At 40.1% G+C, this 25,676-nt stretch overlaps 1 protein-coding gene across 6 annotated transcripts in view; it reads left to right on the top strand.

The window, feature by feature from the left end:
- SERGEF (secretion regulating guanine nucleotide exchange factor) overlaps positions 1-25,676 on the top strand; it is a 139,017-nt gene that overhangs the window by 4,057 nt on the left and 109,284 nt on the right. For all 6 annotated transcript variants that reach the window (XR_002440922.1, XM_021403893.1, XM_021403892.1 and 3 more), the window contains exons 5-8: positions 265-325; positions 656-769; positions 1,081-1,143; positions 3,773-3,931. Coding sequence is in view for 5 of the 6 variants with exons in the window: in XM_021403893.1 (XP_021259568.1) it covers positions 265-325; positions 656-769; positions 1,081-1,143; positions 3,773-3,931 (397 nt within the window). In the remaining variant the exon portion in view is untranslated. The remainder of the gene's footprint in view (positions 1-264; positions 326-655; positions 770-1,080; positions 1,144-3,772; positions 3,932-25,676) is intronic.

The raw sequence follows: 25,676 nt of genomic DNA, 5'->3' as shown, positions 1-25,676 counted from the left end.
TGTGTGACCGCGTGGACCGTCCATTCATCTGAAATATTTTCTCTTTTGCTTTGTGTCCTGTCAAATGCTTGGATGGAAGTGAAGTATAGATAACAAAAGTTGGTAGGAACATCTTCTAAAAATAAAAAATAATGTGTTGGTATGGATTGTGATGTGCGGGCTGGAATCGAGAGCTGTTTTCATAGTGTACCACAAATATGTTTAGCATGCTCTGCTTTCAGAGGCAAACATGTGAAAAACACTTTTTTTTTTTTTCTCGAGCAGTCCCTCAAAGAGAAAGCAGTGGGTATTGCTGCAGGACTGAGACATGCCCTTGCCGCTACAGGTAAATGTGTTATCTTTGTTTTCTCATTTCAGGAACAAATGAAGAGTACTTTTAATGTGTAGTGTTTTAATGGCTTAGTTAGAGGGCAATAAAAAAAGGGTGAAATTTATTTTAGCTTCTATTTTAACTTGTGCAATAAGACTGTAGTTGTTGCCTCATAGACATATGGGTAACCCTGGTAAAGTCTGGTTTTGGCACAAAGAGTATATAAAACATAATTCGAACCAGTGAAAATGAATGTGCCTTTGAAACTAATTAATTATTCACTGAAGTGATTTTATTGGTGGTTATTGTGTTTTAATGTCTTCTCTGTGTGTTCACTCTGGGAAGAGAGTGGTCTGGTGTTTCAGTGGGGCACTGGCATGGCGTCTCGGGCAAAGCGTGCACACCAAGGGAAAACCCTCCCTCTGTTCTTGACTGCAAAGGAACCCTGTGAAATAAAAGGTAATCCCAGAGTCTGACTTCTTTGTCAAGGTGATAAAGGTGAAATACATTTTGCAGTGATATGTAACGTTTCTTTTTATAAAGCTGCTTGGTATTATTAATATGAAGTATCTGAAACCGAGTGGGTGTACAAGTTCATAATCCATGGGGAAAAATGATACTGAGGTCTCGCAACATCTGTGGCCCAAAAGCAGAGGCTTTTGTTACAAAATTCATTATCATCATACAGTCATACATTGATGCATCTGTTTTATATCTGTGCACAAAATGATATCTTCTGTACAATTTTATGAGACGTATTTTTTCCCTAGGCTTGGAAGATGTAAAGGTGAAGAGAGTTGCTGCAGGCTCCTATCATTGCGTGTCTCTTACAGGTAGGCCTTAGGTGCAGGCATAAAAGTCCTGGTCTCAGCATATAAGGGGGTTCTGTGCTTTGGAAATATCTGTCAGTTTTGGCTTGACTGATGAATGTGTTGTGGCATAGTGCTGGTTAGCCATTCTGTAGTGGTTTTGGATTCTGGGAACTTCCCTCTTATTAAGACCTGGATTCACTTGCTAAATTCTCTGTGTATTTTATTCATGGGGTCAGATATGACACAGCCCTTATAAATAAGCAAGGGTCTGGGCTCTTAGTGGTTGGAAACTCCACGGGGATCTGTGAAAGCACTTGGTTGCACAGATCTCTGCAGCAGCGATGCTGCATCAGGTAACTGGATGGGTGAGCCCAGGCCCGAGTGCAACCTTTTGCCAGTGGGAAAGAGTATAAGGGGGCTGTGTTGTGAAAGGCTGCTGTGGCTGTCCTTCTGCAACCCAAAAGATTGGCTGTGCTGTGCAAGGGCACGATGTCTTTGGTGGCTCTGCAGTAACAGTGTGCATGTACATCTGTGTGAGGTGGTGTAAGAGCTCCAAGCATATTAAAAGCAGTGGGAAATTGCTTTATCACTTAGGCACTTGCCTAACTTTGGCCATTTGTTCTTTAGGCAGCGCTCCTGTGCTGGGTGTTAAATATCTGGTAGCACAAGTGTAATAAAGAAGTTGTTATTTTTTTTTTTATTTCTTGGCAGACCAAGAGATGGGGAAAAGGGAATAGCTTTTCTTCGGTAAACTTACGGTTCTGAAATGTGGGAATTATATTGAACCATATGAAAACAAATCTTTACTGAACTTCATAGGGAGTTCTTAGCAAATATGCAGCCATCTGGTACCTCTGCCATCATCAAGTGGAGCACTGCAGTGCTTGCTTATGCAGAGAGGTTGAGTTGTATGGGGAAACGTTAGATGTGAATTACACTGAGTTCTGAGATGCAAAGTCTGTATGTGATTAGTGAAGAGCTGTAAGGACAAATAGAATCTGCTTTAGCTAATTATCATCTTCTGTGTGTTTAGAGTGACCAAATAATTGCTTCATGCTTTTTCTTTTTCTTTTTTTTTTTTTTTTTGAGACCAGTCTATTTGGCAACAGGGCAACCTTATCTAATAAAGTAGGTGCCAAAGCTTTTAATAATGTGCTGGTATTGCTGCCCTTCCTCCTGCGTTAGCTTCTAAAGATGCTTATTTTTTTTTTAAGTTACTGTAGGGTGTAGTATTTAGTGTAGTATTTAGTAAGTGAGCATCACTCTAGGGATTTTTTTTCTAGGAATTTCCTGCTGAACGATGCAGTTTTCTTTGGCTCTGTCTCACGAGCCACCTGCTGGTAGGACACCAAACACCAGTCATCGGGAGGCTTTTGATACAGGGGTTGAAGTGTGTTGTTGCAAACATCATTTTTTCTTTTTAAAAATAAATAAATAAAGGGGGCAGGGGACCCGGAAGAATCTGAACAAAATGCCATGTTGCAGATTTCAATTTCCAGTCTTTCTGGGCCTGTGATCGTGTACTTTGTGTGTGTGACTTCCCTTGCTCGTGCAGAATGATGAAGAGCTAGCTTCAGGAGGCCTGACGCAGCTCATGTCCTGCATATTACGGGTTATGTTTCTTAACGTGGAGGTCTAGAACCTGAGCTGAATCATCTTGTGCTGAAAAGATTGGATTAATGATAAGTAGTATCTGCAGAAGGACTCATCTGAACCCTTACCTTGTTACTGTCAGTTGGTTGTTAGGCTGTGAGCAACTCTAGCTCGTACTGGGGAACCACATGAAGCAATATGCATGTTTCTGTAAATATAATTATCCCTGTGGGTGGAATCCTGGAGTGTGTACTTGCACAAATGCTTCTTCTGCAAAGGTAGTGGGGGAAGACAAGTAATTACTTAAAGAAGTCTCTCAGTGGTTGTGTAGTATTGCTTTGAGACATGGTAATATTTTGGTTTTGCTTTGTGATGGGTAGTACCTGCTTTACTTATGTGTTCTTAGCTGTGTCATATTCCTTTAGAAAGTGACTGAGCAAGGTGGTGTAGGGAACATTAGGCTGTCCCTGCTTTCGAGGACTGACTGGGTACACTCAAGCTGAATACAGCAGCAGAGTTACAAGTGGAGCTGGGAGCCTGTGGCTCCTGTAAAGAGACTGGGAGACTGTTCAAGCTTCCCAAGTACTTGAGGGGAGCTGCGTTATTTGCTGCACTTCAGAAGATTATTTACTGGGCTGAGCCCAAGCTTTGGGGTGTAGGTAAGAGCTGGCCTGCAAGGACAGAGTGCTCAGTGAATGAGCCCCAGATAATTTAAGCTTTTTCTCGAAGATGTTTACTACTGTACTTAGTTCTCTTATAAAAACTTTGCTTTTGCTGTAAAGATGTTTTGGTCATTTTTGAGAAACTCAGAGTAGAAATGAGGTCTGGGTGGTTTGACCCCAAAACTCCAGTCTCAAGAAGTCAGTGTAGCTCTCAGAAGACAGCTATTTTGTTGTTAAGGCCCTGGCAAATATTTCTCATATTCTGATTACAATGTGTATGCATGCAGTAAAGACACTGTCCTTTGCTCAAAATCACTGAATTAAGATGAATAATATACCTGGTGCTGTTTTATGTGTGTCACTTTCAGCTCATTTTACTTCTTTATCAATTGCAGATGAAGGACACCTCTATGTCTGGGGTAGCAACAAACACGGGCAGCTGGTGAGCGAAGAGGTATTTCTTGTTGAGCCCAAGAAGATAGACGCTCAGTTTTTCTCACATGAAAAGATTGGAGCGGTTTGGAGTGGTTGGACTCACTTGGTGGCACAGACAGGTAGGATGTGTAAAAAGCAGCTAGATGTGGCAGCAGATCTGTAAATAGTCTACACTGCTTGCAGACTGCAATCTTACTAATACTAACTGAACGCAGGAATTAGGGAGAGGGAGAAGATAATCCTGAGCAAGCGTCTGCCTGAAAGACGTGAAGAGGGTCATAGGTATGAACCATTCCCTGGTTACTTGATTCTTAGCTGAGGATCTGAAGATCCACCGGAGCCTTCCTTTGCACAGCTGTGCTAATTTTTTTGTTCTTCAAGACTGAACACAGCTTCCAGTACTGCTCTCTTGCTCTTCTTAAGAACAAATAAAATCGTGTGTTCAGAAGAGAAACAAACTAAGCTGGTTTAGAGTGCCTTGCTTCTATGGTCAAACTTGGAAAGTGTTTAGAAGATATAAGTAAGAAGAGACCTCATTAGTTTGAAGAGTATTATCATAAGGTAAAATGATTTTGTTGAACCTGTTCAACTGTACTTCCTGGGAAAGGAAGTGTGAAAGATTGCCACATGCAGAAGACTATAGGATCAGATTCTTTCCTAGGAATAGGTAAGGAAGGCTGTGCGCTAGTGACATCCTTGTGTAAAATGATGGTTGATCCAATGGAAGTCATTTAAATGCATTTGCATTGCTGCTCTGTTGTGAAATACAAAGGTAGAAGAGAAAGGTAAGGCATCTGAAAGTATTTTGCTGTTTCTGTATGTGAACAGTGTGTGCAATTTACTCTATGCTGAGGTATGACATGAGAGTTAAAATGATCAAGAGGATCAAATTATTTTATAAAACAAAAAGAACAGTCAGAGTTATATTTGCAGGGGTTACACGCATTTGTTTTAGCTTGCGCAGACTGCCAGGTAAGGAAATGAAGAGCAGAGAAAAACATTTTTCCTGGGGTCATATTGGAGATGGAAGAGTCTGTTGGTCTGTCAGCATACAACCTGTTCATTAAAAGTCTGCAGAGGGGCCACAGATCTGTTGTTATTACTGGATTCTGTAGTTATGGATACCGGTTCAAGGAGTGCTTAGCCCCCTTGGTCACTGAGTGCTCAAACGTCACTGTGTGCTGAAGTGTGCTATTAAATTGGCACTGTAAATAATGAAACGGTCACACAGTCATGTCCTTGCTCTGTGAGAGAAGTGCCTGTTTTAATTACAGTGTACTGTGAACTCTCGGTGGTAGGACTTGAAGAGATGCGATGCATGACTGGAAAAACAAATTGGTTAATCACTCTGTTTCATGGCGTTCATTGTTTGACATCAAAGTATGTGAGAGGAATGTCATGTTAAAACCTGCGTTACTCTGGCTGCCCTCTTAGCTATTTGAAAGCTCTGAACGCTGATTTTTTTTGAGGATGCTACACTGAAGATTTCAGAACTGGAGTCAGTGCAGTGTTCTGCTTGGAGATATTGCAGGTGGAGTAAAGGAATTTCTCTCAAAATGTACGATTCTTGATAAAAGTGCTTAGTGTAACTCGCACTGGAATAGAAATAGGGGAAGAAAAGACATTAGGACAGCCTATTTTTCAAACAGGAGGTCAATATTGTTTGCCTGGTTTCATTAATTCTTAATAATGTATATCCACTAAGTAAAACTTCCCAAGGTTTTAGAAACTTCAGTGTTTCACTTATTTATCAGTAGTCATTACATAAATGAATCGAATATTTTAGAGGGCAATTTTTAAGATGGGGCGGGTGGAATTATGCTGACTGACTAGCAGCAGTGCTTTTTATTTTGGTAGATGTTTGAAAGGAATTTAAATGGGCTGACTTGACATCTGCATCAGAACTGGCCGAGTGGTGTAGTGCCATAAGTTACTGCTGTATTTAGAATTTTAAATCTTTTTGGAAGTCAGTGGACCTGAATCTTAAATTATTTGGGATAAGATTTTGAATGGCCTTTGGCAGCGTCCAGATACAAATGAGAACCTTATGGGACTTCCAAAGGTTGCTCGACTGCCAGGCATAATGTGAGCTAAGCACTTAACTTGCTGAAAAATCACTAATTGCTTATAGATAAACTTGCAGTTCTCTAAGTAACTGAAAATGCAGCCCAATCAAATACTTCTCCCTGCGTGTAATTCTACCTCCATTGTTTTTACTGCATCCTAGCAAGAAAGGAAATGCTGCTCCAGTTTTCTGCTGCTGAAGTTGTGTAAACCAGTGATTTCCAAATGATTTTGATCACAAATCCCTATCAGTAAGAAAAAAAGCAACAAAACTTTCTGCTCATGCTCCCCCCCGTTGTAAGTGTACTTACTGTTTTAGAGTACATATTACTTTCACTACTGCAATGTATTATGCAAATTATGAAACATCACAGAAGTAGAAATTAAAGGTTGAAATAAAGATGAAATACCATTCAAAATACTTCTTAAAATATTGCTTTTAATATTTAAATGTTCTTCTGTAAATTCACAAATATTGCCATTTCAAAATGACACTTGGATCTTTATCTGCCAGATGAGCAGTGCTCACCTGCAGAACCATGGAACCCTGAAATAGTTCTGTGTTGATGGGAAAAGCAACCATCTGGAGGAACAGCGGGCATTGTAACGGGTGCTGTAGGTTAATACTTTTAAAGTGAGTCTAAGCAAGTTACCAGCTTTCCTATCAGACAAGAAGGAATGTTTCCTAAACGTTTTCTTCTTTAATATTAAGCTTTCCCTATTATGTAGACCATCCTGTTTTAAAAGACTTGCTTTGTTTTTCTTTCACGCTATTGCCAAATTTTTTCATTGTAACTTAGAACTCACAAAAAAGCTTTTTTTTTTTAAAAACTTTTTTTCCTATTTGTTCCCTGCTTTGTCCTTATAAATGATTTCAACTGCTCCTGAAATCACTTAAATGCCTGTATCTATTTTCATATGTTATATTCTATCTCATTCAGCAACTGTGTTGAATATCCTGTGTCCAGTCATTTCTCCTTAGAGTTGGGTTAACTCCCTCTTCTGTTATATCTCTCATAAAGTAGTTCAGTTTCAAGAAATTAATTCCTGAGATAGGAATTGCTTGACTCAGGAATTTAAGCAGCGTTTTCATAGTTGTTGTGTTGTTCATCATTGCCCTTAACTGATCCTATTTGGATCCAATTCTTTTTAATCATAAAGGTCTCTTTTGGGCTCTTTCTGTTGTACACGGTCTAACTTTAAAATAACTCAAAATCCTTCCAGGTTTCTCCTGCTTCTTACTGGTTCCCAAGGATGTATACAACCAGACCTATACAGAACCACCAGTACACCTTCAAAATAAGTTGCTATTGTACTGCTGTGTGTGATGCTCTTGGTCAGTGATGGTTGGTCCGAGAAGATTAAGAGACTCTGCTTGCTTTTTGGTGAGGTCTCTGATGATAAGACGTGAGCTTGCTTGTGTCTTTAGTTCATTCATTATATTTGCTGCTTGAAAGATTTTATCAAGTGATTTTCAAGGCGTGCATTTCCATTATGGCGGTAACTGTTACTGCTTCTTAGGTGAGGACAGACCAGATGCATTCTTCTGGCCTTGGACTCCAAGTGCAAGTATTTTTCTTTATGGGTGACTATTCTGTAAAATGGTTTGTTTCCTTTCCAATGCACTGCTTCATAGCGCAAGGAAAACCACTGCCATGTATTCGGTGCTGTTTTGAAGAATGATTGTCTCTTTGAATGTCTGCTTAGCAATGTCTGCTTTCATTTGTGGTCCTTCTCCACTTGACAGAAACTTTGAATGTCGCAGCTGAAAGAGAAGCTATCACGTAAGTTATTTAAAAGAGAGTTAATTTGTAGCCTGTAATGCTGAAGGTATAAATTAGGGAATTTGGAAAGACAGAGAACTGATCTGAGTTGGAGGCAAACCTAAATATAGCAAGAGAAGGCTTTTAAAGACTTAAAGGTGAATCATCAATTTGTTTCAAAACAAGTTATTTCCTTTTTCACTTTGAGACCTCATAAATAGGCCTTCTTAAGCTGCCCTCTTTTATTATCAAGTATTCTGAATACGTTCCCTAGGTTATTTTTCATGTGCCAGCACATGGAATGGTGGTCTACTGGAGCTCACATAAAGAATTCCCAACTCTTTCTCCCTGAAGGAGTTACCTTAAGAATGCAGTTAAAATGATCTACCTGCTTCCTGTCCAAAACTGCGTGAGTTTGTGCTCCTGCGGACCAACCTTGGCCTGGCATCCTTTAGTCCGCATAAAAGCACTGGCGTGGTCTGATGGGCTAGTGACCTGCGTGGTAAAACGAGCTCATCTTCCGTTTTTCTGAAGCAAATGGAGATGCATCCAAAGGCTGAGAACAGACCAACAGAGTATTTCTAATCAGGGGCTAGAAGTGAGGGCTTCCTGCTCTAATTGCACTTGCGCCTTCTTTTTCTCATGCCAGTCAGTAAGTGAAGCTCTCCAGCCTTTTGTAAGTGGTGCAGTGGATGCAGTGGAGCTGCAGCAAGGTGAGGTGTATGAACACTGCTCTCTGGTACCAAACTGTGTGGTGTCAGCCCACTAGAGGGCCTTTCCACATTTCTTTTTGAATCAAGGCTCTGCAGCCTTCCTGCTACTGGAAAGCATTCTTCTTAGCCTTGAAATTTTCAGCAGCTCCCTGAGTGCAAATCCTGATTTTTTTTTTTTTTTTTTTTTTTGCGCCTTATCTGCTATACCAATAAGGCATCTGTTTTATGAGGACTCTTTTGTCCTTTTAGCTGCTATAGAGTGTTCTGCCAAAAGGAACTGCAGTTGGGAAATGACATTTTGAACAGTGAATAGTTTAGAGATCTTGTTGCAGTCATCTGAGTTTATTGAGTTCTGGTGTTCTGGAGCCTGGGTTTGTTTAAAACTAAGTCAAAATGCCCGTATTGCTATTACCTCTATGAAAAACAACAACAAAAACCCACGCTTATTTTCCTTCTGCTTGTTAAGATCTTTTAGAAAGTGGCCTTACCTAAGGGGCGGTATTGGTCTTTGTCTTAGTGGTTAGTGATAATGCAGCAGTGCTGCTTCTAAGGGTCATCTTGTTCCTGGAGTGATTGCTTTTACCAATGCAGCACCACACACAGTAAGGTTAGGTATTTTCTTCCAGGACTGAAGAAATGGAATGCCAAAGTGTATACATTTGATGACCTGTGTGTAAATATGCTGAATTTGGCTTGCTTAGGTGGGAGAACAGAATTCGTGCTGTTTCCTGCTGTGTGAATTTGGTCCATAGGATGTCATGGGGCATAATCTGGTGGGGCAAGCTGTTGATTTTCTGAGCAATGTAAGAATGTTGTGTGTTAATTTTATGCACACGTGCACTTTCATATACTAATTTGCTTTTTGTATATATTCATGCATAAATGTTAGTTGAGGACTGCTTTACAAAGGTGAAAATTGGTGGATTTTCAGTTTTGAGAAGAAAAACATCTATCTGTTTGTGACTCAAAGAGGCCTTGAATGTTAATGTTAGCTATCTTTTTACCCCTGGAACAATCTGACAGGTTCCTTCCTTTTTGTAGGATAAGGCACACAGGGAAAGGAGAAAAGGCATAAGGAATGCTCTGCAATCTTTGGGTCTCCCTCTGATGCTTTGTTTAGGGACATGGTTAGTGGGCATGGTGGTGCTGGGATGACTGCTGGACTAGATGATCTTAGTAGTCTTTTCCAACCTTAATGATTCCACGGCTCTGATGCTGCAGTGGGATTTTTTTTCCATTTGCTTCAAATGGTAGGAGGGTTTGTGATTATGTGCTACCTGGGAGAAAGCAGAAAGGATTTTGTGTGCATCTTCAAGGTGACTTCCTTATGCATCAATCTCATGCTCTAACTGACAATGGAATTTCTGGTTACATTAAGTGTACAAAATGTATGTATCTTTGGGTGCATCTGTATTTGGCTGGCAAGTTTTCAAACTTGAGGGCATACCCTGAAAGTCCCATATTTGTTAACATAGGTTACAACATGAAGAGAGGAGTGAAAGAAACGCACCAGCTTGGGGACCAAAATTCAGAGATTAAAGCTTTGCAGAAAATTAATATGGGTTCTGTGGGTAACTTAGAGTGTGCAGTAACAAGATTAAAGGTTCAAAGTGCATATGGGAATTGCCTTATTTCCTGCGTTGTCTTCAAAGCTGTCGCCTTGCTCCATTGCAAATTTTTCACTGCTGTTTCAGCTTAGGTGATTATTGTTTTTAAGGCAAGTTTGTATAAGCTACTGAAGCAAAGGTTGATGGGAAGCACGTAGGCTGTAACTCAGGAAGTCTGTGCTGGACTGGCAGCCAGCTGAGAGCTAGAAAAGGTACCAGCTCTTGGGGGGCCTGGGGTCAGATTGGTGTTGGGGCTGCACCTTCTGGGTGCTCTGAAAACTGGAATGTCTGGGAATGCAAATACGTAAAAACAAACGTCTACTCAGCATTGTACAGACACGTAAGGTTTACATGCGTAAAGAGATGTACTGACAAACACTGATTCCACAAGATGTTTAATATACTTCAATTTTTTGTGTGCTGAATTCACCTTCTGAATTGGGTTCATTTTATCTTTTTCAGTAAACACATGTAACTAAACTCTGCAAAATGTGGGCATGAATTATAGTACTCTGAACACTTGTGGCAATTTACCATTTGTTTTCTGTGACCACACCAATAGAGGTTTGTTTTTTTTTTTTTAAAGTAATTTAAGTTTTAATGGATGGTTCCTTCCCAATCACAAATCATCCCGTTAATGCAAAAGCTTTGAGAAAGATGCAGTAAAGCTAATGAATTGACACAAACTTCTTTTATTTTCTCAAAGCTTTTTGGGCAGCCCTGTAGTACCTTTTCCATCATGTTTTAGGAGGGGTTATCCTCAGCAGAAAGAGCTCCTCTGTAGGGTTAATCCTGCCATTTTGAAAACTGTGGAGGCAAACGTCCAGATTTCCCAAGTGGTCTTCAGCCATCTCTTTTGGTAATCCTGAATTCTGCTGCCGAAAGATTGTTTTTTGTTGTTGCAATTTGATTATCTTTTGCCTTGCTTCCAGGAACAACTTGGTTTTCATGAGTAGAGGACAGTTATTGGCATCAATCTTCTAGAGGTGATTGGGAAAACTGAATGACATCAGAAAGCATCAATGATTTATGGGAAGTTCTGTTTTTCTGTTCCTGAAATCACTTTTCTTACTGCTTGTTCAGCCATGGGCCAGTCTGTATCTCTGCAGCCCCAATGCTGTGAATTTTGGGAGGCTTTTGAGTGTACAGGTTCAGCCAGTCCTTCCTGGGGAAGAAAAAGCAAACAAAAACCCCAGAAGACCTGACCCAGTGACCTGAAGAGCCACGTTCATCAGATACGTAAGGAGTTTATCACGCTGTTGTCTATTCCTGGGGTTTTGATGGGAATTCTTTCATCAAGCAGCGAGGAAATGAATTTTGTAGACTGTTTATATGCGGAAGGCTTCCGCATGTAAGACTTAAGCAGCCAAAAGTCTTTGTCTTTGGGGAGCGGGTAGCAGGGGGTTGCGTCTTGCTAGGGCCACTGTAGAAGGTTGTTCTTGTAACTGCCATTTTGCTGGTGAATCTTGGGGAAGCTCTGCTGGCAGCAAATAGATGACAATAAAACTTGGATCATCAGTGTTTGCACTCCCGAGGCACGGGAAATCTTGTTTCCAACAGCTTTGGCTCAGCAGCACAACAGGAGCCTTCTATTACATCCCACTCTGTGTCTGTCCCTCTTGTTTAGTTCTGTCTAACAACACAAACATGCATCTTGCATATATTTTTTCTGTTCTTTAACAAAAACTAAATAAACAGAACCTTTAGGTTGAGCCTGGCTTATACAGCCAATCATTTTTTCTTGCTTTGCAATATGAAGCTGTTGTTACCAAGTTAATGAATTTCTAGCACGCTGAACATTAAAGTATTCTGGATTTTATTTTCAAATTTGCATGGATTTGAATTCTAGATACCTGTAAATAGGTAGAAAGGATTGGCATTTTCTTTGACTCCATGGACTGCCATTGTTCCTTGGCTTTATTTTTAAACTTACAGCTAGAGCGAGTCTGTGTGTGTATTTGTGTATTACTACACCTATTTGTGCTACTTCCTGACTTCTACATGACTTTGGTAAAACATCTGAAGAAATTCTTTCTATGAATTAGATATCAAGGAGCAGACTTGGTTCAATGTGAATTGAAAGTAGTTAATGAAATCGTATACTATCAAGTGTTCGGTTTTTCATATATACTGTTTTCTTCATAGATACTTAACAATCTTTTGAGTAATTTGTAATATTTCTTTGGTAATTGTCCCTCTTCTGCTCCTCCTTGTTCTTAGTAATTTTCAGTTGGTGCATTAAGTAGTTATGCATGCCATAGAATCATAAACGGTCTTGGATTGTAAGGGACCTTAAAGATCAGTGTGTTCCAACCCCCGGGCATGGGGGTTGCTACTCACCAGCTCAGGCTGCCCAGGGCCCCATCCAACCTGGCCTTGAGCGCCTCTACTTATAGGGCATCCACACCTTCTCCAGGCAGCCTGTGCCAGTGCCTCACCGCCCTCTGAGTAAAAGAATTTTTTCCTAATAGCTAATCTAAATCTCCCATCTTTTAGTTTAAACACATTTTTCCTTGTTCTGTCATTATCAGACTGTGTAAAAAGTTGGTATCCCTCTTGTTTTTAAGTTCCTTTTAAGCAGTGGAAGGCAGAAGTGAGATCTCCCTAGATCCCCTTTTCTTCTCTAAGCTGAACAAGCCCAGCTCCCTCAGCTGAAGGAGAGGTGCTCCAACACTATAAGCATCTTTGTGGTGCTCCTCTGGACCCAACAGCTCCACATTTTTCTTGTGTGACCCAAGTACAACACCTTACACTTGGCCTTGTTGAACCCCATTAGGTTCCTGTGTGCCCAGTTCTCAAGCCTTCCTTCCAGTGTGTCAGCTGCACCACTCAGCTTGGTGTCATTAGCAAACTTGCTGAGGGTACGCTCAATCCCACTACGTCATTGATAAAGATGTGGAAGAGCACTGGTACCAAGAGAGACCCCTGGAGGACATGCCTCTCGTGACCGGCTTCTACCTGGACATAGAGCTGCTGACTGACAACCCTCTGGCTGTGACCGTTCAACCAATTCTTTATGCATTGAATCATCTGTTCTTCATATCCCTATCTCTGCAATTTAGAGAGAAGGATGTGGTGCAAGGCAATATCAAAGACCTTGAATAAGACCAGGTAGACAACGTCAGTTGCCCTTCCTTTGTGCACTGACTCCGTCGTAGGCCACTAGATTGGTTAGGCATAATCTGCCTGTGATATAGCTCTGCTGACTGTCTCAGATTATGTCAGAAACTAAACCTGTGATTATTTTGATTGAAATTATTCATTGTGAGATAGAAATATTAGTGATTGACACTAAGGGCAAGGAAACTTATCATAATACTCATTTGTGTTTTCCCTTATAAACTATCCTGTGAGTATATTGGCAAATGGAGATTTAGTTGGCTTATGGAGAGTAGGATTTAAATGGATTTTTGTTAAATTTACCTCATGATAAATGCCAAAGGGTGTTTACTTTTTTTTTTAAGCTAGAATTGTAAAACTGGAGGAAATAACTGATCTTTTTTGCTCATTTCTGTGTATGGCAACCTACAGAATTCCTTTCTCACACTTGAAAGGGAAGATGCAACAAGTGGAGATTTTCTAGTCAGGTTTTCTTGGCCATGACTTCCTCATGCTTGCTTACTCCTGTCCAGGTGCATTTTGTTAAAAGTTCTGTGACTGGATGAACTTAGAGAGTGACTCAGTCACTGTTCAGCAGAACACTTGAGGGCTTTTTTAACAGTGATTCTGTGTGGGAAGAAGGGCTCCGTTGTATTCAATTTTCCTCCTATTTTTTTTCCTCTCCTCTTTTTTGCTGTTGGAAATGGTGATTGTTGTGGACCTAGTAATGTGAATGTCTGCCCTAGCCTGGAGGAACTTTGATCTTAAAAAGCCTTCAGAAAAATGAACCTGTAAAATGTGGATGTGGTATAGATGTTGTTCAGCTCATTAGTGTGTGAGATAAGGTTTTTTCCCCTTTCTGTTTGTTTTCTTTGCTCTCTGTTGTTGGATTGCTGCAGTTTATGGCCAGCCATATATTTTGCAAACATAATAAACAAGGTCAGATACATTAGCAAGTGTGTGGAAGGTTATGAGGAAGAAGGTTCTAATGGGATCTTGCTGACAGCACAGACACTGTACGAAGCAGAGAACTGTAAATTAAGTCGAATTTATGAAATGTTGCAGAAGTGAAAAGGGAACCCCCTGGTCGCTCTTTGAAGACAGACTCAGCTGTTCACCCACAATGCCAATGATGTGTGCGATAGTGGCTTTGGATATCTGTATTCCCTACCATTTCAATTTGAAAACAAGACAAAATCTCTTCCTGGTTGTGATATCTGGGCCATATCTGGGCACCATGTCTGCTGAAAGATTTTACTTGGGTTCTCAGTAGCTGTGGCTTCCTTTTGTCTCAAGAAATAATACCTTAATGAGCCAAGTGTCTATAAGGAATGGTAAACATGGTGTTCCTTGTGTTTTCTATATCCTGAGTCAATGTCAAGAAGAGGTTGTAGGCTTTGGAGGGCCCAGAAGAGGAGCTTCTTGGTTCCAAGCAATTTCTTGGGTTTTCTACTTTATCTTATTCTTTTTCCCTTAATGCAAATTAAACTGTTGAAATTGCGATGATGATAATTGTCTTGGGAACACCTCCCATCTTACAGCTATTGTGTAATTAGGGTACAAAGATGATATTAAATTCCCCTTGGAAGAGAAAGAATTTGGCTGTAAATGTCCCTGTCTTTCTGGTTCTTCCATGTGTTTGTAGCTGAAGTTATTGCCACTGTCTGAGCCACTTGCTATTTTGCTAAACGATTCCTATTTTGTGTGTGTGTGTGTTAAACCACTTCTCATGTATCATAGAAATTGCTTCATTTACATTATACTAATGTCTGTCAGTTCACCTGTATGAAGCTGAAAAGAAGTAAAGGCAAGAGAAAATTCGCTGCTCTGTTGATTTCCATCAAGCTGCTCCCAAGTTCCTTATCTGCTATATTACAAGAGAAAGATCCTAATGTGGAGTAAGTAACACACAAGACCACTGTTCAGTTTTTCTGGCAGGTGGAACGAGAGACAGTAACAACCTGAGCCTCTACCTGCCAGCCTCCCAGCTTTTAATTCAGCTTCAAGACTTCATGTGTTGTGTCTCCCATAGTGACACTTCTGCATCAGGCTCTGTTACTCAGGACCGAGCACAGATAGGAAGACTGGTTTGGGGGATTCCTCCCTACATCCCTGTCATGGTTTTGTGATTTTCGGTTATTGGTATTCCACATCATAACATCATGTAGTGGACATACCTAGTTCTCAGAAGAGAAGGACTACTACAGTCCCCACGGTACTTTGCTCCTTTGTTACCATTTTCCAGCCGGAGGGAAAAGATAGAAGCTCGCAGTATAAAAACTTGCAGATCACGAGACCTCGTCCCTTTTTTCCGCCGTCTCTCATCTTGGCAACACCTCGCTCTCCAGCTGTCTTATCGTCGGTAGTAGAGTAAGGCCTACCTTGATTTCGGGACATTCTCTCTCTCTGTGTTGGATTTATCAGCTTAAATTGTAATTATATTGTATTATAGTGTGTTGTTTTGCATTCCGATATTTTATTTAGTAAATTAGTTTGTGGTGCGTTGGCCGGGAATCGAACCCGGGTCAACTTTGTTTCTCCTCAGATTGTTGCCGCTGTTCTTTGCTCTCAGGGCCATCTCCCTACTCTTTTCCCCTTTCCCCTTTTCCCGGGACGTGGGCCCTTGGGTCCCCCGTCCCCTTTGTCACGGAATCGGGCCTAACGCCCGTAAACCGTTGACAATCCCCTTTGAGCTGAGTGACTTAGGACACTCCTGTCGGACTGGTATTGTGGTCCATAGAATGGAGACTGTGTTGATTATCATTGGATTTTGAGTCTTGCTGCTTCTCATTGCTACTTAAGCCTGTTCCATAGTTGGGAAAATCTGGAATGGTATCAAAGCAGCCTTCATAGGGGTGTTTGTGACTACACTCCAAGGAAGCAAAATGGGGAATAAGCTGGGGCAGCTTAGTTTGGCAGGATTGTGTCTTGGTGTTAAGACCACTTAGGTGCAGACTTATTACTTTTATAGATGGTCTTGTTCTGGCTGTAACCTGACTGGTCTTGCTGTGCAAACTACTTCTGGAAATGTATGGGGGAGGAAGCTGTGCAGCTTCTAAAATCTGACTTTACCTTGGTGCGTATGTGTTTAGTTCAGCTTAAGCTCGACCGATGCTTTATTGCTTTTCTTTCATTTTAACTCATTCATACTTAAGTTGATACAAACTGGAGTTGAAGCTCTTCACAGAGGTGAAAAGGAAGTTTCATATGGTCATTTCACTTTTTAATATAAATAAATTAAAAAGCAGCTTCACTTCAGTGAACTACCTCAAGAGAAAGGGACCTGAGCATACCGGCACTCCCGGAATCTTAGTGGCATGTCATGTAGTGAAGTAAAGATTGTTGTTGCTGAAGGTTGTAATGCTTCAATTCAGTACAGGCTTTCAAGGAACTTTGTTTATACATTTGAAACTATACAACACATATACTCACACAGCAAAATGTTTTCTTCAGTTTCAGGTCACTGGTAAACATAGACCAGAGAAACCTCAATTATTGTATGGAAAAATTTGGTAGGTGAATTATGTAATGCAGACAAATGAATGTTGTCAGCCCTCATCACATTTAACTAGAAATACACTGTGCCTTATTTGTCTTGGCTGCTGATCTTTCTGGTCAAAAGAATGACAATTTTATTTTGAGCATTTAATGTTATCACATTGCATGACATAGTTGCGTGTAGCAGAGCAGTGACAGAATTGTCTAAAGTTTTGGCCTGTAGTAGAGTGAAGCGTTGATGTGAAGCAGACAAATGGTGAGAATTTGATCTTGAGAAATTTTGCATTCATGCAAAGGGCCTATAACATGATCTCAGTTCAAACAGTTTGAATACTTGAAGTAGAAGTGCTTTGCACCCGCTTTCCATAAAATAAAAATGTGAAAGCTGAAACCAGTCATTACATAATAGCTGAACTAATCTGCATGACATATGTTTGCCAGGCATAATGTATATTTATTCTGCCTTCTTTTTGTTTTGTTGGTCTCTGAGCCATGTGTGCAAGAAAGATGGCTGTTGTATTTTCAAGTAACTTCATTTAAAGCTGAGCATTCATAATGTTTTTGTTGGTAAGCTCAACTGTTGGAAGGAGCCACCTACGTGTACATAATCTGTACACACATGTGCATTGATCTAGAGATTTCATTTAACCTTAGAAGCATCTTAAGACTTACTAAATACTTGTTTTCCTAACCTTTTAAATGACATTTTCTGTATGTTGTAATTAATTATGCAGGGTTAATACTCACTAATGAATCTTATTATTTGAGCATAGATAATGTGCTTTTTAAAAGCTTAGTGAGAATTGAGTGTTCCTGAAAAGCAGTGTCTTCTGGGACTTTTTTTCCTAAGAAACAGAACAAAAACCAAGCAAGGATGAAAAAAAACAGAAACCCTAACCATCTGGCTTGTTCTTTTCATGATTACCTTTGCGTCCTTTTCAAATAATGGATTTGAGGTTAGATACAATAGAGTCCAGGAGATATATTAGCAGCTATGAATTTTGAGTACCGCACTTATGGTCGTGTAGGATGTTTTCTTTCCTCTTCTTTGCTGCTTAGCAGGTGCGGATCTGCTGTGCAGGTATAGCTGCTCGTTCCATTTGGTAGCTAGACTGGTGACTTCTCTTGTTTCAATTACACCAGCTGTGAGGAGCAGTGAAATAGTCTAACATAAGCCCAACGTGAAAAATTTGAGTCAGGCTTGTTGTATTACCCATGCTTGTATGAATGCTGGGAATGACTTTGTGCTGCTACAGCATGAAGTTGTACTGATGTAAGCATGAACAATTAGATGTTTTCCGGTACTTTGAGATATCATGATAGCCATGAACATTTCTTGTATTTCTTATGTTTCTTAAGCAAAGTCAGCTTTCTTTCTATTATTTTCTGTGCTGCTTTGTGCCTTATTTTCCCTAATAAAAGATTAATCAGTTTTTATGTTTTTTTTTTTTTTTAATACAACCCATGGAAAAATAAACATTGCTTTTCTTATACTGCTGAAATCCAACCCTTACAATTAACTCATGCTGTATAGTAGGGATGTATACTGGTTTTGCTTACTTTGAATTATGTTGGTCTCCAGATCAGTTTTCATTTGGCAGTATATTTTGGATACTTGTTTTCTATGATTATATGCACATAAGCACAAATAGGATACTGCAAGATTAATGTGCTACTCTGAGAAACTTGCAGCCAGAAGCTGAAGAGAGCCAAACCAACAACCTGAGGTCGTCCCTGGTTCAAGAACAGGCTGTCAGTGGGCATTCAAGGTGCCTGCTCAGAGGCTGGCCTCCAGCTGCCACACAGCAAGCTCTGGTTGGTGAGTGATGCTCAGTCTCAATGGCACTGAAGAATAAACAGATCGTTCCTACCCTAAGGAAAAATTTGAAGGGGACTTTGCAAAGTTTGTTGCATGCTTGTGTTTCTGAAGACTTTTGTATAAGAGGAAAAGGAGATGTTTCAGGTCCAGTTTGTGTCATGGCAGTTGAAACTCAGATGCAATTTCATCCATTTTTTGTGGTTCCTATTTGAACATCAGTGCAAAGACTAAGCGTGTATATTCTGCGTAGATCCCAAAGAGCTGAGATTGAGGATTTGGGGATGTTCTGATAAATTCAAGAGCCTGTTTGGGTCAAGTCTACGTTTTTTCCCTATTTCAAGCCCAGACTTCCAGTCTTTGGTGTGAGCTCTTCTTGTATGGAAATTTCCATGCGTGTTTTGTTCAGCACTTCTGCCACGAGTCATCTCTTCTTGCAGTAGCTAGGCAGAGACTTGAAATGCTGTAGGAAGTCGTTGTCACTCATGACCTTACTTGAATCTTTGCAGCTGAGAAGGTATTTGGAATTGAAGCTTGTTAAAATTGCGTGCCACAGACAACTCCATGGGGAAACAATTGCATCAGTACAGAACAGTGATACAGAAAATCCCCAAACAAAAATGCTTTCAAAAGAGAGGAGTAGGAAGTAGTACCAGCAACAGTATACTGATTTTCTGTAAGACAGTGGCTCATTTGAGCTGCTACGTGGGGAAAACATTTTCATTTCCTACACACAAAACTTTTATCATCATTGCTTTAATAAACCAGTATCACTCAGGCTTCAGTTTCTCCAAGTAGATTACTTCATTATTTCATGGCAGGCTTTTGAAACTTTCGTTCTATTTGGTTTTTCTATTGTAAGATAATTTTGATGTAACAACAACCTTGATCGTATCCCTGGTGACCATCTCTTGGTCATGACGACAAGCAGCCTTATGTAGGCTATGCTGTTGTGTAATAAATTTATTATTTTCATTTATTGATGAAAGGATGCTTTCTCATACAAGAAACTATACACTAATTAGTGATGCTCACAAAGAGGTGGAAGACTTTACTTCACAATGACTTGAAGTTTTTGTTCTCAAAATTGAGCACATAAATCTAAGTTCTGAAATTTAGGATTCACGTATATGATTTCAAATTTGCAGTCCAAGTGCCTTGTAAATCAGCTGTTAATTTCTCCATCTTCTGAGAGAATAAAGGCACTGTCTGGAGGAAGAAAAGAACATTTTATTGCCAGCTGCTTTATTTGGGACTTGCTTGTCTGTCCGACGCTATAGGGAACACAGTATGTACTGAGAATAAATGATAATAGTGAAAAGTTTCCTTTGTTCTGGGGGCTGGAGAAAGACCCGGATGATTCTATGAAGGTGCTAGCATCTGATTCATGCAGACTAGAAGCCATGGGAGGGGGATATTAGGTACGCAGTGTCACTTTATTATAAGAAAAATGGTACAAAACCTGCTAAAGACAGGTCTATTCAGGGTCAGTGCTTTTTATCAGCTTTGCCAAGATCTTTTTGCAATGAACATAGGAAACCTTATTTTTCTTTTTCTTTTTTCTTTTTTTTTTTTTTTTGGAAAAAAAAAATTACATTTACAAAGAGACAGAAAAAATATATACAGAAACACATGTAGGAATATGTTTTCTCACTTACTTCTTGCATCCCGAAATATTAAGCAAACTGAAAATCATTTTGTTTTCATCTTACGTTTCTGCCTTCATCATTTGACCTTTTTAACAGCTGTTGGTTGTTACGTAGGAATTTGCCTGTACACAAATGTTTTCTTTCAGGCTTGTGCCTGCTGGTGATGCGACTGATTGAAGCTGAAGCAGTTGGTTTGAAAGCAAATGGACAAAAAAGCTGCCAGAAGAGAAGGGCAAGCTTATGGGGAGGACATAAAGGTGGCAGTGTGGATTACCAGTTGTTCATCTGTTTTGAAGAATCGTCTTGACAAGTCACGCAGTACAAAGGAGGATGTAAAATCCTGTTGTGCTTGTCTCTTCTTGCTTGCTCACTTAGCTGAAGATTAAAAACTCAACCAAACGAGCCCAAACCACTGTGGGCATACACACAGGCAGAAACTGATAGTTGAATTCTGTAACAAACTGCTGATGTGTCCAACTTAAGAATCTAGGGTAGTTATTTAAAAACTTTCTAATCCACCAGAGCTGTGCTGGAGCGGTGTTCGTCCAAATCAGGTCACCCCATGCCCTTGGGATTCAAATCCCTGCAGTGAGCTAATCCTGTGTAGACACAAACTTGACATGTAAAATTGCTTTCTGAGTGTCTGATTTTTATTTACATTTTTATTTATTTATTTGAACGTTTCCCTTCAAAGCAAAGCAATGACTCTTCCCCACCTGGGCAGCTGCTTTAGGGCAGCAGAGAACTCGTGGTATCATTAAAAGCTGTCCAATCTCATTGCGTTCTGTGAAGCATGAATGTGATGGCACTGCTTCTTTCAATCAACATTCTTTTTAATGCCAGAGAAAAGAAGGCCACGAAGAGCCAAGAGCTTTTTGTTCTTTTCATTTTCATTGTTGTTCCTTTTGTGTTCCCAAGGAGACACATTATATTATTTCTCCCCTCTTGCTTTCAAACATACAGCTCTCTTATTAACAGACAGCAAAGCTTGTCAGTTCTTACATCTTTATGTACGTGGTAATCCTTAAACATAGATATGCTGGCACTGCAAACAATCACAGATTATGTAGCAATGCAGACGAGGTCATGGGTAGTTAGTGTTTAATGTGGTAGGCATCAAAATGAAACCTCACTAGTCTTATACTCCCTTTGCAGCGTGTGGCAGATTCCTCTATGAGGAGGGGCTTGCATTGCATTCATTGTATTTTTGGGTAGAAACATCCCTAATGCAAAACTTTTAAACTTCCAGATCTAAACTTCTTCCTCTTCTGTTCCATGTCCCGTGGCTCAGAGATGTTGGATAAATCTCCTGGACAGTCTCTTAATGTATGAATTGTATAGAGTTAGAGGTCTGAGCTGCAACAAGAATGTGTGAGTTAAAGGATATTGCTAGCTGGATAGCAAGTTCTGGTAGGTGATGGACATTTTTCGGGGCATAAATGGTATTTAAATACTTGCACCATTATGCAGCTGCTTGCAACTTTGCCCCCTCTCTCCTTGCAGTCTCCTTGATGTTAAGCATCTTGACCACACATAACTTAAGGTAGAACCTGTTTTTTTTTTTCCTATGCTCTGCAATTCTTTTTCTCTTGTGTGTGGGGAAAAATGGGGATAGTATTCTGGAAGGAATACATTGCCTTTTTGCTCATTGTTAGTCTCTTGATTTCAAAGGACACGAATTCTGCTTCCCATCCATTTTTAGACTGTTTTGTTCCTCCTGTCAGTGACAATGCTGCAGTTACAGCTGCTCACTATTTGAGGTGAGCAGCCCACTCTGTCTTAGTGGTTGCTGTTCTAATGGTTCTGACTCTGAATTAGCGGGGTGATCTCCTGGGAGACTGTGAAGGTGCTATTGTTGGCTTTGTGATACTGTTCTGTTTTTCTTTTTTTGTACTTAATTTCTTAAGAACAACACACAATTAAGGTTGAATTCCATTGCATATCAAACTCAGCTGCTTTGGGGAGCAGTTGAGAAGGTTAAAACCCCTTAGGAGGATGCAGGATTGGTCATTTAACACTGTTTTCATAATGCTACTTACTTCTTTGTAGATATTTTGACTTTTCTAACACTACAGAATCATGTGTGTCTGAGGGTTGTTATCTACTCAAATCTCTGTGCAAAATTTGTGAATATTTGTTCTTGGGACTGCATCTTGTAAGCAATGTGAAGAAAGCCTACTGTTTCTGCAGACTGCCATTCTGGGGTTTTTTGGTGATCTTTCTGTGTCTGTCTCTCCATAGCATGCCCTCGAGTTTTTTGACAAGGTAAATATTAGCACTTGGAACTTAATTGCCTTCACTTTGTTTATCTCTTTTAGACAGATGTCTGTTCTTTCTTAGATAGACTCAGAGGGCAATGGGATATTGAGAGGAATAGGACAATACAGGTTCTCCAAATTAGGCGGATTCATAACTGTTTGCAAGATTGGAGCTTTAGGTAATGCTTCTTATAAAATGATCTACAAAAGATGGCTATATTGCATTTTGTAATCTCTGAATAACATTTTCTGTAGCACAGTACCATGTTAAGTCTAGTGAAATAGGACGTGGCTCATACCTGTAAGGTGATAAATGTCTGAGCAGTCCACTTACAGAGAAAAAGCAGGAAACAAGACTCAAGCAAATCACTGTTATTGAATAAAAGCATATGCCTCATATTTTTCAAAGTGGTGTCCAGAAATAATTGAATGTCTTTAGAAAGATATACCTATTCAGTTTTCTGCGACACATTAGAGGAAGAGATGCCAGGCTGCAGCAGCTAGGAGATTCCAGTTTAGGGAGGCCTGTATGCAAGAAAGCGTGTAACAGTGCAGAAGTGCATGGAGATATAAATATAGAACGTCAGTAAAAGTGTATGACTCATACTGCTGTAGTAGCACAGTGCTGAATTTATTTGCAGAAGTACAGAACAAAAACCCTATGGTATACTATGATGCACTTGCAGATAGTTTTCCATAGCTGGTTAATGTTTTATGCATCCTGCTTTTTTAGAGGCATTGCTAAATCGTGCTTTGATTTTTTTTTTTCTTCTTTTTGTTTGGGCTTTGTGTTTAGATGAAGAGTTAAGTCCTTTATTGAACCTTGAATGCAGCAGATCTGTTTGCTGGGTAGAGATGAGTTAGATTTGTTTTTAATCATGTAACTAAATTTAGCCAGCAATCTGCATTTTAAGGCATTGCTATTAAAAGTCTAAAAGAGATATGCATCGTAGTTTGAATTTAAAATGAGCCAGAGGCACAGCTGGTGAGGCAGTCATGACTCTAATCATGAGTGGAGAGAAATGAGAAGGGAATTTTCTCATCTTGCAGATGCGTGCAAAGTGGGAAAGGTGCTCCAACACCTCCCCTGCCCCCCACCCTGCTTCCTTAGCTTTGGTTCATGATTGCAGGGACCTGGTGTGGTAATAGATGGCCTCCCCTTTTTCTTTTTTGAACCAGTATCGTATATCTGCTTAATATCAGCAGCATGTACTCAATTTTATGATCTACTAAATTACATGTTGTCATTTTTCTTCCAGTTTAGTCAGAGCTTCATGCAGTATTTCATGTTTCCAGTCTCTCTGAAAGCAAAATAGCCTTTATCCCACCTAATGCCCAAACCCAGAGGCAAGACTTTGAGTGTATCTGAAGCATCTTGGAATATTCCATACTTGAAAGATATTTTTTTCCAATTTTTCAAAGCAGTGAGGCATGCAATTAAGTATGTGAATAATCGCATTAACTAAACGTTGCCCATCTTGATACGTTACTTGGTGTAATTATGGAAGCTAAAAAGGGAAAGCTTCCCTGTCTTTTTAATGAATGAAAATCAAAGCAGTTTACATTTTTAATGGCGTTGATAGTCCTGCTAAAGGTAGATCTGTTGGTAAACTTAGTACGCCATGTGAAACTGTGAATTACCTCTAGCCTATCTATATAGAGTATCAAACTGACTTAGAAGGGCATTGCCTGTAGCACTACTTGCTGTTGCCAAGCTCCCATTTTTTAGGCTATTTTTCAGCTGGATCGATTCCTTGGCTTCGTTTGCCTTTTCCCTCAAGACTAGTTGTTCAAGCACAGTAAAGAGTGATGGTCTAGGCAGGAGAGCAACTAGTTGGGCCCAAAGTTTCTCATGCTATCTTGGTGTAAATGGTTTCTGAAGTTCTCAGTCTGTGCTTTAAACACAGACTTTCCATCTGGGCTAAAGCCTGCCACAATTCCACTGTCTTCTCTTAGAGAAAGTCATCCTAATGGCTTTGCCTGCCTGGCAGAGTGTTTGCCATTACAGTGTGTTATTAGGAGTCACTGCATGCTTAGTGTTTTGATATTTCCAGGAGGTTCTGAAAGCAATGGAATGATATTTTCTTATGCTGTTATCTGTTTAGATTTATGTTGTGTAACATAGTTCCTCCTGGCTGGGGGGATTTTCTTTCATGATGCATAATTGTCTTCTTGGCTGATTTTTTCTATTTCCTCTTAATTTTTGTTAGTATTTTGGCCCATGAGAAGCCATTTGTTTGGTGGATGAGTCACTGGTTCTAGTGGTGTGAAATCCATTAGGAGCCTTTTTGCTTTGTGTTGCTCTCACATGTGGTTCTGTTGGTCATCGGACTTGGGGATATCTGATATAGCTGAGAATGGCAGCAGTTTTTGGCCCATTTAAAGCACGTGAAAGTTGAACATATCCATAGCTGCTGCAGGAATGCTGGTGATACTTTTGTGGTTCTCTTTTTGTGGCATTTATGGTTTGCTGGCCTCTTGTTGCAGTTTTAATCCTATTTATACGTTGCTCGGAAGCCCTCGTGAGCTGCTGCATGTTGAGGACTGTGGACTCTTCTGAACTAGGTGCATATTGCAGCCTGTGACTGCAGAAGCCTGAAAATGGAGGACCTATCTGGAGGTTTCTATTGCTGACAGCTCCTGGAGTGTTTTTCCTATTCTGTTGGATTTTTCCTGAAGAGGCATGACCTCAGCATCACCTATAGATTTATGCTTTAGTGATATGTTTTTAATAGCTGTTATAAATGAAAATAGGAAACAAAAACACCAAAACGGGTCAGGAATATTCCTTATTACGTAAAGATGTAGAAGGCTCTATGGAGGTCATAGAAAGATGTGTTAAGGGGTGTGGGCAGCTTTGTTGCACTGGATTCCTGTGTAAGAGAATCAAAGGGCCACTGAAACTTTTGTCAGAGCAGCTAATCCTGCATTGTACCAGAACCCTGCACAGTACAGCATTGTAGGTGCAGTAGTGGTGCCAGGTTTCCAGCTGCTGAAACCAGAATGGTTGTCAGAATGGTTGGAGGACATGAATGATTGTCCTGAAGGACAGCAGAGGTGTGTAGCTGTGGGACAGGGGTTGACTTGCTCTCTGTGGGGCAGGGAGGAGTCAAAGGCAGCTTGTAAATACCAGTTTTGAATACATGCTGCTGTGAATTTTCACATGAAATCAGACATTGGGAATTTAATATAGAAGATCCTATTTCAGATCTGAATGAGATTAAGCATTCGGCATGGATATCCAGACTTCATTTGCAAAGTAATTGTTAGTGTAACCATGACTTAAGATAGCCTAGATGAACTCTTTTATCTTATATTTATGAAAGGATAGTTCAAACCTTGTCTGCATACTGAAGAGAAGCTTCAAGGAGATAATGCTAGTGCAATCATGGTATCA

Source organism: Numida meleagris, chromosome 6, assembly GCF_002078875.1.
Source record: "Numida meleagris isolate 19003 breed g44 Domestic line chromosome 6, NumMel1.0, whole genome shotgun sequence".
Taxonomy (NCBI): domain Eukaryota; kingdom Metazoa; phylum Chordata; class Aves; order Galliformes; family Numididae; genus Numida; species Numida meleagris.
This window is presented reverse-complemented; position numbering and strand designations above follow the sequence as displayed.